Below are 12,609 nucleotides of genomic sequence, written 5' to 3'. Positions count from 1 at the left end.
CACGCTCGCACGGCACGGAGGGGCACAGCCTCGCCTGCCGCTGCTCCGGCTGCCTTTGTGCACTTCGCACATGCCGGAGAGTCGCTGGGAAAGTGAGGCAGAGTGCGGTCCTCTGTGTTTTGGGGGCTTCTCCATCAAGTTGTGTCTTTTGGCAAACTCAGCCTCAGACTTGCATTTAGGAAAAAAATTAAATACTACAAAAAATTGCTTTGCAGTCTTCAGAAAAATTAAAAACTGGTGTCAGATAAGCGGTGCCTGGTACCGCTGAGCGTGATGCTGGTGCAGTATGTAGGCGTAATCTCAACTGTGCACCTTGTGGCTGCAGGGAGCTGCTGGGATGCTCTGGAAGCAGGTTATTGATAAACTTCGCCAGCAAAGAGCCGCGCTGCCCGCTCTGAGCAGCGTTAGTCTTTGTGCAGCGAGGATCCTGACACCGATCTCGGTGATAACCCAGCCTGAGAGCGTGTGATTCGAGCTACTTTCCGTTAAGCATGTTGATATTACAGTAAGTGTGACATGTGGGTGTTGATTGAAGGGACATAATTTTCAGGCCTGCTTTGGGCCAACACCCTGAAGAGCAAGTCAGTCCTTTGTGCTTGCTCCCCAACTAGGCTGAGCTCTCTCTGGCTGTGCCTTCAAGACTGAGGAGAACAGTGCACTTGACGTGCTGCAGCGCATTTCTAGGCAGTATCCTGTACCTGGCCACCAGGATCTGTGTCCCCATGGTGGACTCAGAGCTCTCCCAACTTGTCCCAGAGAAGGGTGGCTCCTGGGGTAGCCTGTGCCTTGTCCCCCAGCTGGGCACAAGGCTGGGCAGCAGCTGTGGCAGGGTGCTGGGGCAGGCAGGGCACCCAGCAGCACCTCTGCAGTGAAGGCACTGGCAGCGCTTGCCTTCACCACCCCGTTATTGATTTGTGCAGAAAGCAGCCATGGGGGGGAAGTTTCACATGCGACACTTTGGCCCAACACCAAAACATTTCCTCTGCCCCCTTTGCCTCATTTTGATACTGTAGAACAAGAAAAATAAGGAAAAGAATAGGTTGGCAACTTCTAGATCCTTTCTTACCCTGCTTCTGCAGAGCAATAAAAAGACAAAATAAATGATTGCTGTCTGGACCCAGCCTCACCCAAACTCTGTGAACAAGCATCTATGGCTCTGTCCTTTAAAGCCTTGGAAATGACTTCTAACAAAACAGTCTTTTCCACTATTAATGGGTAAGATTTTGAGACAACTGACAGGCAGAAAGTAGTTAGCATTTGCATTCACTTTAATACTGGGCATGAAAGCATTGTTTGCATGGGGCACATATGCTCTAATGATGTCACCACGCTGGAGCAGGAGTGCTGGTGGCTTTGTGACAGTGCCTTTATGGAATTAAGAGGTTTGTCCACTGTATTTTGGTGTGGTAGACAGCCAGAGACTTTGGAGATGCTGCTTAGAGTCCAGTCAGCAAGTGTAACGCTTTTTTTTGAGTAAAGCAAATGATTTAGATTGTCCAGTTGCTTTAATTTCACAAAGCCATCATATAACAACTGTGTCACTCATGTCCCCAAAGATTGCCCATTGCCAACTCACTGTGCTCCCTAGGCAGGCAGTGCCAAGGCAATGCTCTGTGTAGGAATCTCTGGATGTAGGGAAAATACTGGGCACACCTTAACATGCCTGAAAGAACCAGGGCACGAGTCCTGGCTGGAAATAGCTCATTTGCTTTTTTTTTACTTTTCCCATGTAAGCGACAGGAGATGTTTTCCCTCCTCCTATTTTGTGTGGCCTAATTTCTTCTTCTTAAAAATAAAAATTAATTTAAAATAAATACTTGTGAATAAACACCCTCCTACCTCTAAACCCATCTACCAACAACAGCAATAAAACCACAGAGTTAAATTCAAATAATGTGAAGCGACTCATTTTAAGCCCACAGACACAAGCAGAGTCAGAACTTTATATTGAGGCTGGCCTAAATTGCCTCACTGGTATTAAAGAGCTCCTTAAACAGCCTAAGATCTTGGCTGTTGTATTAACCAGGCATGACCCAATGCGTTATGGGCTGGACTTTCAGGCTTTTTTCTCTTTTCCTTTGTGGGTTTTAAATCTCTCCTGTAATGTTACTTGAATGTAGGTTTTTAATGGCTTAATTGAGTTGTCAATAGGAAGCCTTTTCTTTCTTGTGTTTTTTTTTATTCTGAGTAAAAAAAATAAATGCAAATTGACATGGATAAAATGCATTTGAAGATTTATTCAGTATTTTGTTTTTCATTCTTTTATGTCTGTTCTCCATGTTGTGAATAAGGGGATGTAATATAGCTTTTGCATTGTTGGGTGAATAGCTGGTCTCATGATTGATGATTTATTAAGCTCAAATCAGAAATAGAGTTGAGTAAAAAAAATCTTTTGATAGTTTGAAACCCAATTACTACTGATCACGAGGGCTTGGCGTACCAAGAAAACGAAAAGCTGATTTTTGGTGATGTGACGGCTGCCAAAATATGAAGGAATACCAGATGTTATTTTAAAAAAGTGCCATTGCAGAGTCCTTGGAAAGAGAGAGTGAGCGAGTGTAAGCGAATAGGCATATGTGGATTTAACTAATATTCAAATGAAGTGTAGAACTGAAAAGAAAGAATTCGTAACAGTTTAGCTGTTCAAACCTCCCTCATGTTTCCACAGATGCCTGGTCAGGACCCTTATCAATTGCAGCAATTTTGCTACATTTTCAGAAGAGCACGATCTAAATCACAGGCAAAAAAAAAAATCCTCACATCAAAAAGATAATAAAGTTGAGATCCGTGCTTTTCTTTATATTTGTTACATATATATAAATGCCAAAATTCAGCCTTTGTAATTTAAGACACAGACTTTAATCAAAAGGATTTACAGGAATGTTAGTGAAAGTAGTAACAAGCATTTTTCCCCCGTGCCATCTTTTATTCTTACGACCCTTGGTTCAGTTCCTGTTTTCTTGTTGTCTTTTCCAGCTCTTTGTCCCATCTCTCACTTGTGTATCTTCGTGCCTGTGTGTGCCTCTCTGTACAGTTTTTTTAAATATTTTGACACACTCTTCCCCTTTAATAGGAATTCTGGCTACAAATTGCGTGCACGTTTCTAAAAGACCCTTTTCACAGTCCTTTTCTTTTGGCTCTAAAATGATGTATATGTAATTGGTAATTAAAGGTGCAAGCTCTCTTCAATATAAACAATATTGCTCAATGTTAGATCATTAAAGGGAACTGCAGCACTAAATAATTACCTTTTGCATCGTGACACACTGTTCGCAGGTATCTGCTCCCTTCCCAGCAGTGCCTTTTCAGCACAGGGTTATAGTCACATTTTCACTAAGGCAAGGAGACATCTTTTCATGATATAAATTGGTGAATTAATTGCATAGCATTGTCTTCAAACTCCTTTTAAACCTAGATTAAGAGGAAAATGGTAATTAATGATTTTCAGAATGGGTGAATTGGGAAGCATAAGCCTTCTCGTGCCCATGGCTGGCTCCAGCAGGATGGTCCATGTCTGGGCACTGCTCTGGGGTCCCCGTCCTTTTCTGCCGTCGCTGCTGCTGCCGCTCCCTGCTTTGCTGCTAGAGAGCTCTGATTCAACTTGTAATACAGCTGGTAGATATGCTGATCAGTTATTTATTCTGGAAGGCAAAAACGGGAGTGATTCTTTTTCTAAACTACCTTTTTTTGAGGCTTAACCATTTTTGTTGTCAGGCAATCCATTCTACCTTCTACCTCCCGCCCCTTTTCTATGTGTTTCTTGTTTTTTTTTTTTTTTTTTTTGTTTGTTTTTTTTTTTTTGTTATGTTTTGGGCTTTTTTTGATTTTTTTTTCAATTACTGTAGATTGGGACAAAAATTCTTTTGTTTTCAGAGTGGAGAAGAGTCCAGGTCTGAATTATAATATCTGTCTAATACAGTCTTACATTTTTGAGATATTTGTGTTACTTACTTTTCCCAGGAAGTCCATGAGGAAACTAATAGAGAACATTTTTCCTCCTATTCCTTTAATCCTGATTCGATTAGAGGTCTCAGTCACTGATTTACATACTGTTAGTTCCTCTGTTTTAGTCTTCTGCAAGGACTATAGGATTTAGTCCAAATCCTATAGTCCTTGCAGACGCAAACCAGCCTTAGGCAAAAGTCAGTGGAAATTTTGCCTCAGTAAAGTCCAAGGTTTGTATGATTTGGCAGTTACATGGCCGAACAAGAGAAAACATACAAAAAACCACGTTTTGCCCCAAAAATGGATTGTGATCCACAATTATTTTATAGTGTAAAAATTATCTTCTAAATACTGATTTAAAACATACTGGGTTTTATTAATTGTGACATGAAAAGTTACATATTTCCTAGAAACTGATTCAAGTCACCCAGAAATTCTTTCCCAGTCTTTGGGGGTAAAGGTAGGAAATTCAACAAGTCTGTGGACAAAATTTAAACAAAAAAACTTTTATTAGCCTATGTAGCAATGGCAGGGTTTTGGCATTGGAAAGATAGAGTGGAATATTTCAGGCTCAGCCAATATTCCGGTATGTTAAATAAGTGCCTCATTCCCTTTCCCACTGTACACAGTTTTGAAACCCCTTAACTGCTCATGAGACCATACCCTGATTATGTTAGTCTTGCAAGTAGTTTTTTGTAATTTCTGCTAATGGGTGGTCATTTAATCTTGCTGGTAACTCTGTAATGGGACAAGGTGGTACTAATTTTGTATGTCCTGGGGAGCCCAGCCCTGACAGTTTGGTGCATAAAAGCTTTCCCCCTCTCCCTGAAAAAGAAGGAAAGACTTGGGTGCATAAGCTTTGCTGGATGGGGCCTTGGCCAGATGGCTGGGAGACGTGGAGGGAATGAGAAGGTGGGATAAAAAGAGAGGAACTATTTCAGAATGTGACTCGGGGCTCGAACGCTTGCAAAATGGCTCTTTGCTGATATCCTTGCAGTGCTGGCAGCAGTGGGAAGGAGCTGTCAAGAAAGCTATGCCAGGTCAGCCTTTCCATTTTGTTTCAGGCAAGCTTGGTTGCAAAATATATTGAAATCATTCTGGGAGAGCGGAAAAGTTGAAAAATCAAAGAAAGATCTAATCAGGCTTGGCTCCTTTGAGGGGGGTGCGGGGAGGCTGGGCCTCTGGCGATGCATCCTTCAGAGTCTGTGAACACTCAAAGCAATCTCTTTCTCTTTTCCCCTCGTCCCTTTCCTCCCTCTTTCTCCTTGTCCATGCAAAGCAGAGGCTGACCATGTGGAACCGGCGCTGGCCGACGAGGACGAGAGCCTGGCAATAGCAGACCCGGGCGGCATCAGCATCGCCGCAGGCGGGACCGACCCCGACCTGCTAACCTGCGGACAGTGTCAGATGAACTTCCCGCTGGGAGACATCTTGGTTTTTATAGAGCACAAGAGAAAACAGTGCAATGGCACTGGTGGTGTCTGCTATGAAAAGAGCATGGATAAGAGCAGCCCTCCCCCCTCCTCACGCGCCGAGCTCAGGAAAGTGTCAGAGCCAGTGGAAATCGGGATCCAAGTCACACCCGATGAAGAAGACCGTCTTCTCACGCCTACAAAAGGAATTTGCCCCAAGCAGGAGAACATTGCAGGTACAGCACGTTTTACACTCAATCAACTTGCCTAGGTAATCTTTTAACTAGAGTCCTCTAGAAAGTGCCATGAAACAGGCTTCAGCAACACGTCTTTATAGAAGCCATCCATCTGGAGGATCCTCATGGCTCTGCAGGGCTGTCCATGCCCTGTTTAATTCTTTGTAGCTGTTTGTGCAGGGCCAGCTGCTGGAGAAAGGGGCCTCTCAGGCAGCTGGAAGAGCGAAGGGGCAGTCTGTATATCTGGCAAAAAGCAGAAAGTTTGGGTCGGAAAACATCTCAGGAGCATCCTTAAGCAAGTAGGCAGTGGCAGAAGGATAGGGGACTTTGGTGAGATTCCCAGTTCAGTCCTGTTCAGATACCCTTTGTCACATGCAGATTCACTGTGAAGGGCTGCATTCTGACACTAGGAAAAATTCTCTTCCCACTGACTGGTAGTAGGAAGGAGATTTTTTTGTGAGGGCTAAAGCAGGGTTTCATTAAATCCTTTATTTTTCATTCCCTGGCGTAGATGTCAGCTTCCTGGGCTGCACTGCTGCCTGTGCTGCCTGTCCTGGCTCTCCTTAAATGGCTTGGGTTGGGTAGGTAACACCTCCACTCTCATGCACACCCCAAAGACATTTTCTGAATAAGGATACAAGAGCACAGACTGGCCTGGGTGAGCAAATTGGAGGCATTTCTTTTTCTAAAACTCTCACATGTGGTGAAGTTAACGTTCATTCAGTGGACCTCCCCCGCTCAGACGTGGGCAGGCAGGTGATGATTATCCACCTAGGTGAGGTGGTGTGCAGTGGCTCCTGCAGAGTGCCTGGCATGGGGTTGTTTCCACCAAGCAGGGTGTTTTTCCCCTCAGCAGTGGTGAAAGGATGATTCTCCTCCCTGCTAGTGAGTGGGGGTTTTATGTTACACAGCAGGATGTCCCCTCAAACAGGCCTTTTTTGTTCAAACCAACTGCATCCCATACAGAGGACCAGTGACAATCTGCCTTTGCTGCCACTATCCCGATTTATCTAGGAATTGTCCTATGGGATTAGATCTGACAGTCCAGGATCCCGCCTGTGGCAGAGATGCTCCCATGAGGCGATCCCCAGAAGACAGGTGAGAGGCTCCTATCTTTACAACTGAAGCTTAAGAGATTTCTGCCTTTAGTGTTAGAGGTGTCTGAGCCAGTCCCCAGCATCTCTGACAGGCTTGGGCATCACATCAGTGAGGGTGTGGGCTTTAGAATGCTGCAGGCTTTGGACCTCATGTCTTTTAGGACAGGGCATACAATGCCCATTGATGACACTGTTTTCCTCTAAGAGTATTTTGTTGGGGTGCAGCCACCACCCTGACGTGGGACAGCTGTTAGCTCTGGGAGCATTAGCTGTGGCAGGCCTGTGCTGCAGCATTGGAAGCAAACCTACCGTGAGACCTGATCTCGTCTTTTCCTCATCCTTTTTCAGCTCTCCTCATCCTTTTGCAGTCGTGAATGCATTTCTTGGTGGAGATGATTACATCATGGTGTAGCAGATTTGAGGGCTAGATTTCCTTTCCATTTGGTAGGAGCAGAAGGGAAATATTCAGGACCTTCCCTCATCTGCTGAAGGCTGCCTGAGTGGTGCTGAGCACTCCCAAAAGCCGTTGATCTCTGTGCAAGCTGATGGCACTCAGCCCCTTGCAGAGGGTGTGCAGTGCTTAGTAAGGCTGGTTTTGGAGAACTCTGCTGCAGCTGCAGACTCATCTCTTACTAATCTCTGCCCAAGTTCAGTCCATAGTACCTCAATGGTTACTCCCAGAGCAGAGGGCGCTGTCCCAGCCCAGCTTCTGGGGGTCAGCAACAACATAACCAAAGCTTTTGCCATGCAGAAAAATCTGCTGGGAGGTCATGAAGGAGATGTTCACACGTGGAAAAGGCATAAAAAAATTAAAAGCCAATCTGGAGCACCTAATCTCTTTCAGACTAAACTGAATATCAAATGAAAAATATGTAGGAAAGATTTTGAATTGAGAAAAATAAAAGGGTTTATCATTTGATTGGCATTTTCTCAGCAGTGCATGGAGATAGGGACATCCACTAAACAGTGCTGTAATAATACTTTCTCAATTAGGAGCCCAGCTCTGAGATAAAAAGGTGCAGTGTCCTTCCATATTTTTTTTAATAGCAGCGGATAGTTTTCAATAGTAGGATAAAAGCCTCACATTACAGCCATGGAGGGTAGCCATGAAAAACCCACAGAAGTCATTCACTGGAAAGGCTTTAGTGGGATATACCAAACCCCTTATTTATATTTCAATAGAAAGGCTTTCTGCATTAGCCAAGAAAATCAGAATCTGCATTTAACATTAAAGGTATTTCCCAGTGAGCGGCTGTAGAGCATTGTTGTTAGATTTGTTAAAAAAAGAGACTAAATACGATTTCATAAAAGGGAAACTTAATCTCTAAGGCAGCTTTCTCCTACCCTGCCACCCCCTCTCTTTATTTTTTTATTTTTTTTGTAATAATGCAACAGCCTACAGTATTTTTGCTTTATATGTGACGAAAGATATTCTTAGCCTTTCTGTACTGCGACAGGAAGAATGAATTTCTTTATTCCACCAAGAAATATGTAAAATAATCCCTTAGAAGTATGGGGAGATATGTTTGTTCAAAGCATTTAAAATGTTATTTTAATCAAAGGCACAAAACACTCTACATGCTGTGTCAGCTAAAGGAGACCATTACATTTTAACAGCAAATCATGTTCTTTTTCCCCCTCCTAGCCAGCCCCCCCTCTTTGAAACTAACTTTTTTTTTATTAAATAAAAAGGCGAAAAAGATTAAAGAATAAAAAAAAAACTTCAGTGGCTCAAATGTATAAAGTAATTTAATATGGTGGAAGCATTAATTATTTTAGCTTAATTGAATTCTGAGGACTGCAGTAGTTGCATTTTTGTAGACAAGCTCTGTTTATTATTTCTTTGTGTAGATTAACAGTAAAGGAAACATAGATAACTTTCAGTTATTTATTGTAAAATAAATGTGTCAATTCATGTGTAAAGCAAGCTGTTCAAAGATAATTGAGTCTTTATATTTGAAGAGGGGAACCAGAAATCACCCACTCGCCACTCTGGCTCCCTGAAATACGCTTCCGCCACTGCTGTCCTCGAAGAGGTTTCAGCTCCTCTCCTTGATCCTGTGTTATTTTTGCAGACCTTCTTATTTGGTCAGAATGATTTGTAAAGCCTTCTGTGGTGTGACTAAGACCTTGCAGCTTCCCAAGGCTGAATGCTCTGAGGGTATGTCAAGCGCTGAGCTTGGCTCTGCCATTGTACCTCTCGTAGCTCTGGGTGCGAGGATATTGGGATGCAGAAACCGCGCTCAGTATTCATCCTGGCACAGGGTGCTCCTCAGGTCTTTCTTCCTCTCATTTCTTTACTTTCTTGGTAGCTCTTCTTGCCCCAGTCACTGAATGCCTCTTGACCACACAACAGACCTTGTGCTGCTTTGAGGGACACGTTAAAGCAGAACTCAGGAGCCCACGAAAATTTTTATGTATGCAACACAAATCTCTGACAGACATTTCTATATTCCAGTGGAAACAAAGGCAACTTTGTCTCTGCAACCAGCTTTTAAAGATCTTCTGATAATGAAATCTGTCATCTTTCCCTGACTGGTAACTTGCAAATCCAAGTTTTGAAGGTGTTTTCATTTAGTTACCACTGTCCGTAAGATGTGTGGTAGCATGTCAGCTGGCACTGGGAGGACGTGACTTGCTTAGGAGCAGTCTGCCCTGTGAAGGTTTTAAGGTTTTTTTTTTTCTGTTTTTCAAATTGGCTGACCTGTTTGAAAATCAGTTCTGCCTCTTGTACAGAGGGTGTGATAGTATCGAAGAGATGTACCAGATTGTTGCACAGCAAAACATAACCAGGCCAATGAGTTGGCAAGCAGTTATCGGTCACTGCTTCTTTTATTTCACTGCTGGCAGGTATTTTTGAAAAAAATAGACCACTGTTGTATGTTATACCTCTTTTTATCTTTCATATTTATCAGATCTTGGGCATAACCAGGTGACCTGTCCTGGCTGAAGAATGACCTGGGAAGGTGCTCCCACTGTCGTTTCACTGATGGTATCTTATCTCTTCCCCATGGCCCTGTGGTCTGTTTGTTAGCAGGATTCTCTGAAACTTAACAAAAAGTACCAGTCAGCTTGATTTTAATGCTGAGTGGTTTTAATGCTGAGCACCTCAGCAAAGAGGAGGGAGCCTCTGTGGAGCTGGCACTACTTGGACCAGACCTTCTCCAGATTCACTGGCAGGTCTGCACCTTCAGGCCAGCAGACCTTCACAAACATATAACTACAGCAGCAGCACAGGTTCACTAAGATGGTGAGCTAATTCTTGCAAAGATAGTGCTAGAAGAGGGGAGGGGGTTGATTGGAATTCCTCATTCATCCTGTCCTGGCCACCGGTGCTGGGCTCCACACATTGTACTAGATGTACATCATGAAAAAAGGCTCCCTGTCAGAGGCAGGATTTAACTGCAACCCCTGCTCCATGAATGTTCATTTCAAGCTTTTGAATGGTAAAACTGCCAGTGAGAGAAACTAAATAACTCGCATGTGCTGGAAGCCAGAGATAAACACCGCTGCAGGTTGCCATGAAATGGGCTATTTGATATATTTAGAATTGTTATTTTTCTCCAAATTAAGATTAGTTAAATCCATGTGTGTTGTGTGAGTGACTGTTAACTCAATGGCATGGATTATCCTTTTTTCAAATCTTGACAGCTAATTATTATTGCTGCCTACCCTGAGACATTCTCTTACAATGTACCATTATGGACCCGTGCACCCACATTTAACTGCAGGACTCAGACAGCCGGCGTGATGCCTTCACACGTGAGGGGAGGGAAAGGCGAGCTGAAACGACCCAAGGACTGCCATCAGGCAGGTTGGGAAGAGGTGGTCTGAAGCTGAGCTGGCGCAGGGCATGGTGGCTGTCCCCTTCTCAAGGCTGTCATGGCACCAGGTGCTGCAACCAGAACCTCGCTGGGGTAATGGGTCTTGCAGGAGTGACTTCTAAAAGTGAGGCGAGGAGAAAACAATACGTGAAGAAAAAGAGGCTTCTAGAAGTATGTGGTGACAGTGCTTGAGAAACTCAGCTGCAATCCTTTTCATGAGGCTTTTCCAGGCTTGTCTCTTCCTTTGAATTTGCTAGGGTTTTCCTGAGTGCAGAGGAGTTACCTGGTCACCTCCTCCTACTCCTTTGCTGCTTCAGCAGGTATTTAGCAACACGTTTTGCTAATTGGTGTTGCTGAACAGTAAGGGGAGGACACATGACACAAGGAAGGTGTCAACCGACAGTGCCCTGAGAGTGGGTTAACGAGCAAGCTTCCAGCCCCTGGGACCTTGTTGAGGTCCTTGCTGGGGTGTGGAGAGAAAAACAAGCAGGGTGATCTCACCCAGAGCCCTGCTTGCACCTGCTTGGATGGGGGTGGAGGGCATGCCTGGGGAGCTTGGCTCTCCTCTGGGGACAAGGCACCCTTAGCCTGCAGGAGCAGCCTGCAGTGGCAGCTGCCCTCCCCTGGTTTGCTGAGGCTTCAAGCTTCAACAAGGGCTGCTGAAATGTTGATGGCTTAAAGTTTTAAGGCTGCTGGTGGAGGTCAGCACGGGGCTTTCCAAGGAACATGATTGTGCCCCTGTGGGAGATCTCAAGAGAGGGCAGTGTGGAGGGTGCTAGCACACTATCCCCAGGGCTGCAGCCACAGGGCAGTGGTTCCAGTGTCACCAAGGCAGCAAGTCACCAAGGAGACCTTGCTAACCCCAGCAAGAGTTAAAGGTGAGAAACCTGCCAGTTACAAAACTCTTCCTTCCCCTTGCTTGAACTGCACCACACCCTGGGGCCCCACTCCAGCACCCTCTGCTCAGACTCAGCCCGAGGCCACCAACCACCCTCTCCCTGCTGCCACCTCAGCTTGTCCCAGTTGTGTCCTGCCCAGGGTCTGGCCCTGCCAGGCACCAAGGCTTTCCTGGCATCTGCCAGTAAAGAGTGAAATTAATCACACCAAGTTTTAAAAGCAGATTAAAAAAAATACTGATCATATTATGCTCTTGATTCTCCCTGCTGATCTTAGCTTTTTGTTTTGTTTTTCTCACCATCCCATTTTTCAGTTATCTTCTGTGTCCTGTATGTGGTTAGCAGGATTCCCACAAGGCTGCAGGAGTGGTGGGGGTCCAGTTTACCGTGCTGTGCCCCTGTTTCACCTGGGGTAATTCCCCTGAAACCAGCAGGATCCTGCTGGATTGACTGGGTGGCACAAGCGAGGACCTGCCCCTGAGTGCATGGTGTGCTGTACTGAGAAACAGGAGCTTGCTGCTGTTATTTTCTCCCTCTCTAATCTCTCCTAGTCATAGTCATCTTCAGTTTTATGAGTGACAATGCTGGGTAAAACCTTTTCGACAGAAGTGCCATTTTGCAGGCTGATGAGAGGGGATTTAAGAAGGTCATTCAGTACACACAGCTGGTCTTCTTGCTCTGGGGTGAATATGTGTGAGGAGTCACTCTTTAAGAGCAAAACTTGCTTGTTGTACCATGTTGGCACTGCTGTTAGCCTCTTTTAATTCAATGGAAGAACTCTGGACTTACTCAGAGTTAAAACCCACTAAAAATGTCACCCAACAAAGTAGCTTTTTGCCTTTATTTAAATCCTTTTGTGAAATTACTTGGGTCATGTGTCCAGAAACCGTATGCATATCTGGTTATTATTAACCATGGAAAGATTGGTAGATTTTCATAGGCAACAGTAACAGTGAATGGTGAAAAGGCACTGTTCAGCCAGCCATTACTCATTTTTCTTGACAACTTTGTGAGCAACTTTTAAGAGCAAAGTAAAAATAGTGCCCAACCAGCTTGTGGACTGCTTTGGCATTTGTGTGGATGCGACAAATAGCAATATGCTTGTGCTTGTTGGAGTGTTGACTGCAAGGAAGAATTTGTATGTGTTTGCAGGGGAATTTTGGATTGGGATGTAGCTAAAGGAAAGCCGGGTGTGTGGA

General features: G+C 44.5%; 1 protein-coding gene across 4 annotated transcripts in view; it reads left to right on the top strand.

Annotated features, from left to right (window-relative positions):
• BCL11B (BAF chromatin remodeling complex subunit BCL11B) overlaps positions 1–12,609 on the top strand; it is a 90,996-nt gene that overhangs the window by 8,404 nt on the left and 69,983 nt on the right. For 2 of the 4 annotated variants that reach the window (XM_005417875.2, XM_005417873.2), the window contains exon 2: positions 5,228–5,593. In XM_005417875.2, coding sequence (XP_005417932.1) covers positions 5,228–5,593 — 366 coding nt within the window. Of the gene's footprint in view, positions 1–5,224; positions 5,594–12,609 lie in introns of all 4 variants that reach the window. The other 2 variants (XM_005417874.3, XM_005417872.3) reach the window with 1 other exon arrangement.

This window comes from Geospiza fortis, unplaced genomic scaffold, assembly GCF_000277835.1.
Source record: "Geospiza fortis unplaced genomic scaffold, GeoFor_1.0 scaffold23, whole genome shotgun sequence".
Classification (NCBI taxonomy): Eukaryota; Metazoa; Chordata; class Aves; order Passeriformes; family Thraupidae; genus Geospiza; species Geospiza fortis.
Note: the sequence above shows the minus strand (reverse complement) of the source record. Positions and strands in the feature narration are given on the sequence as shown.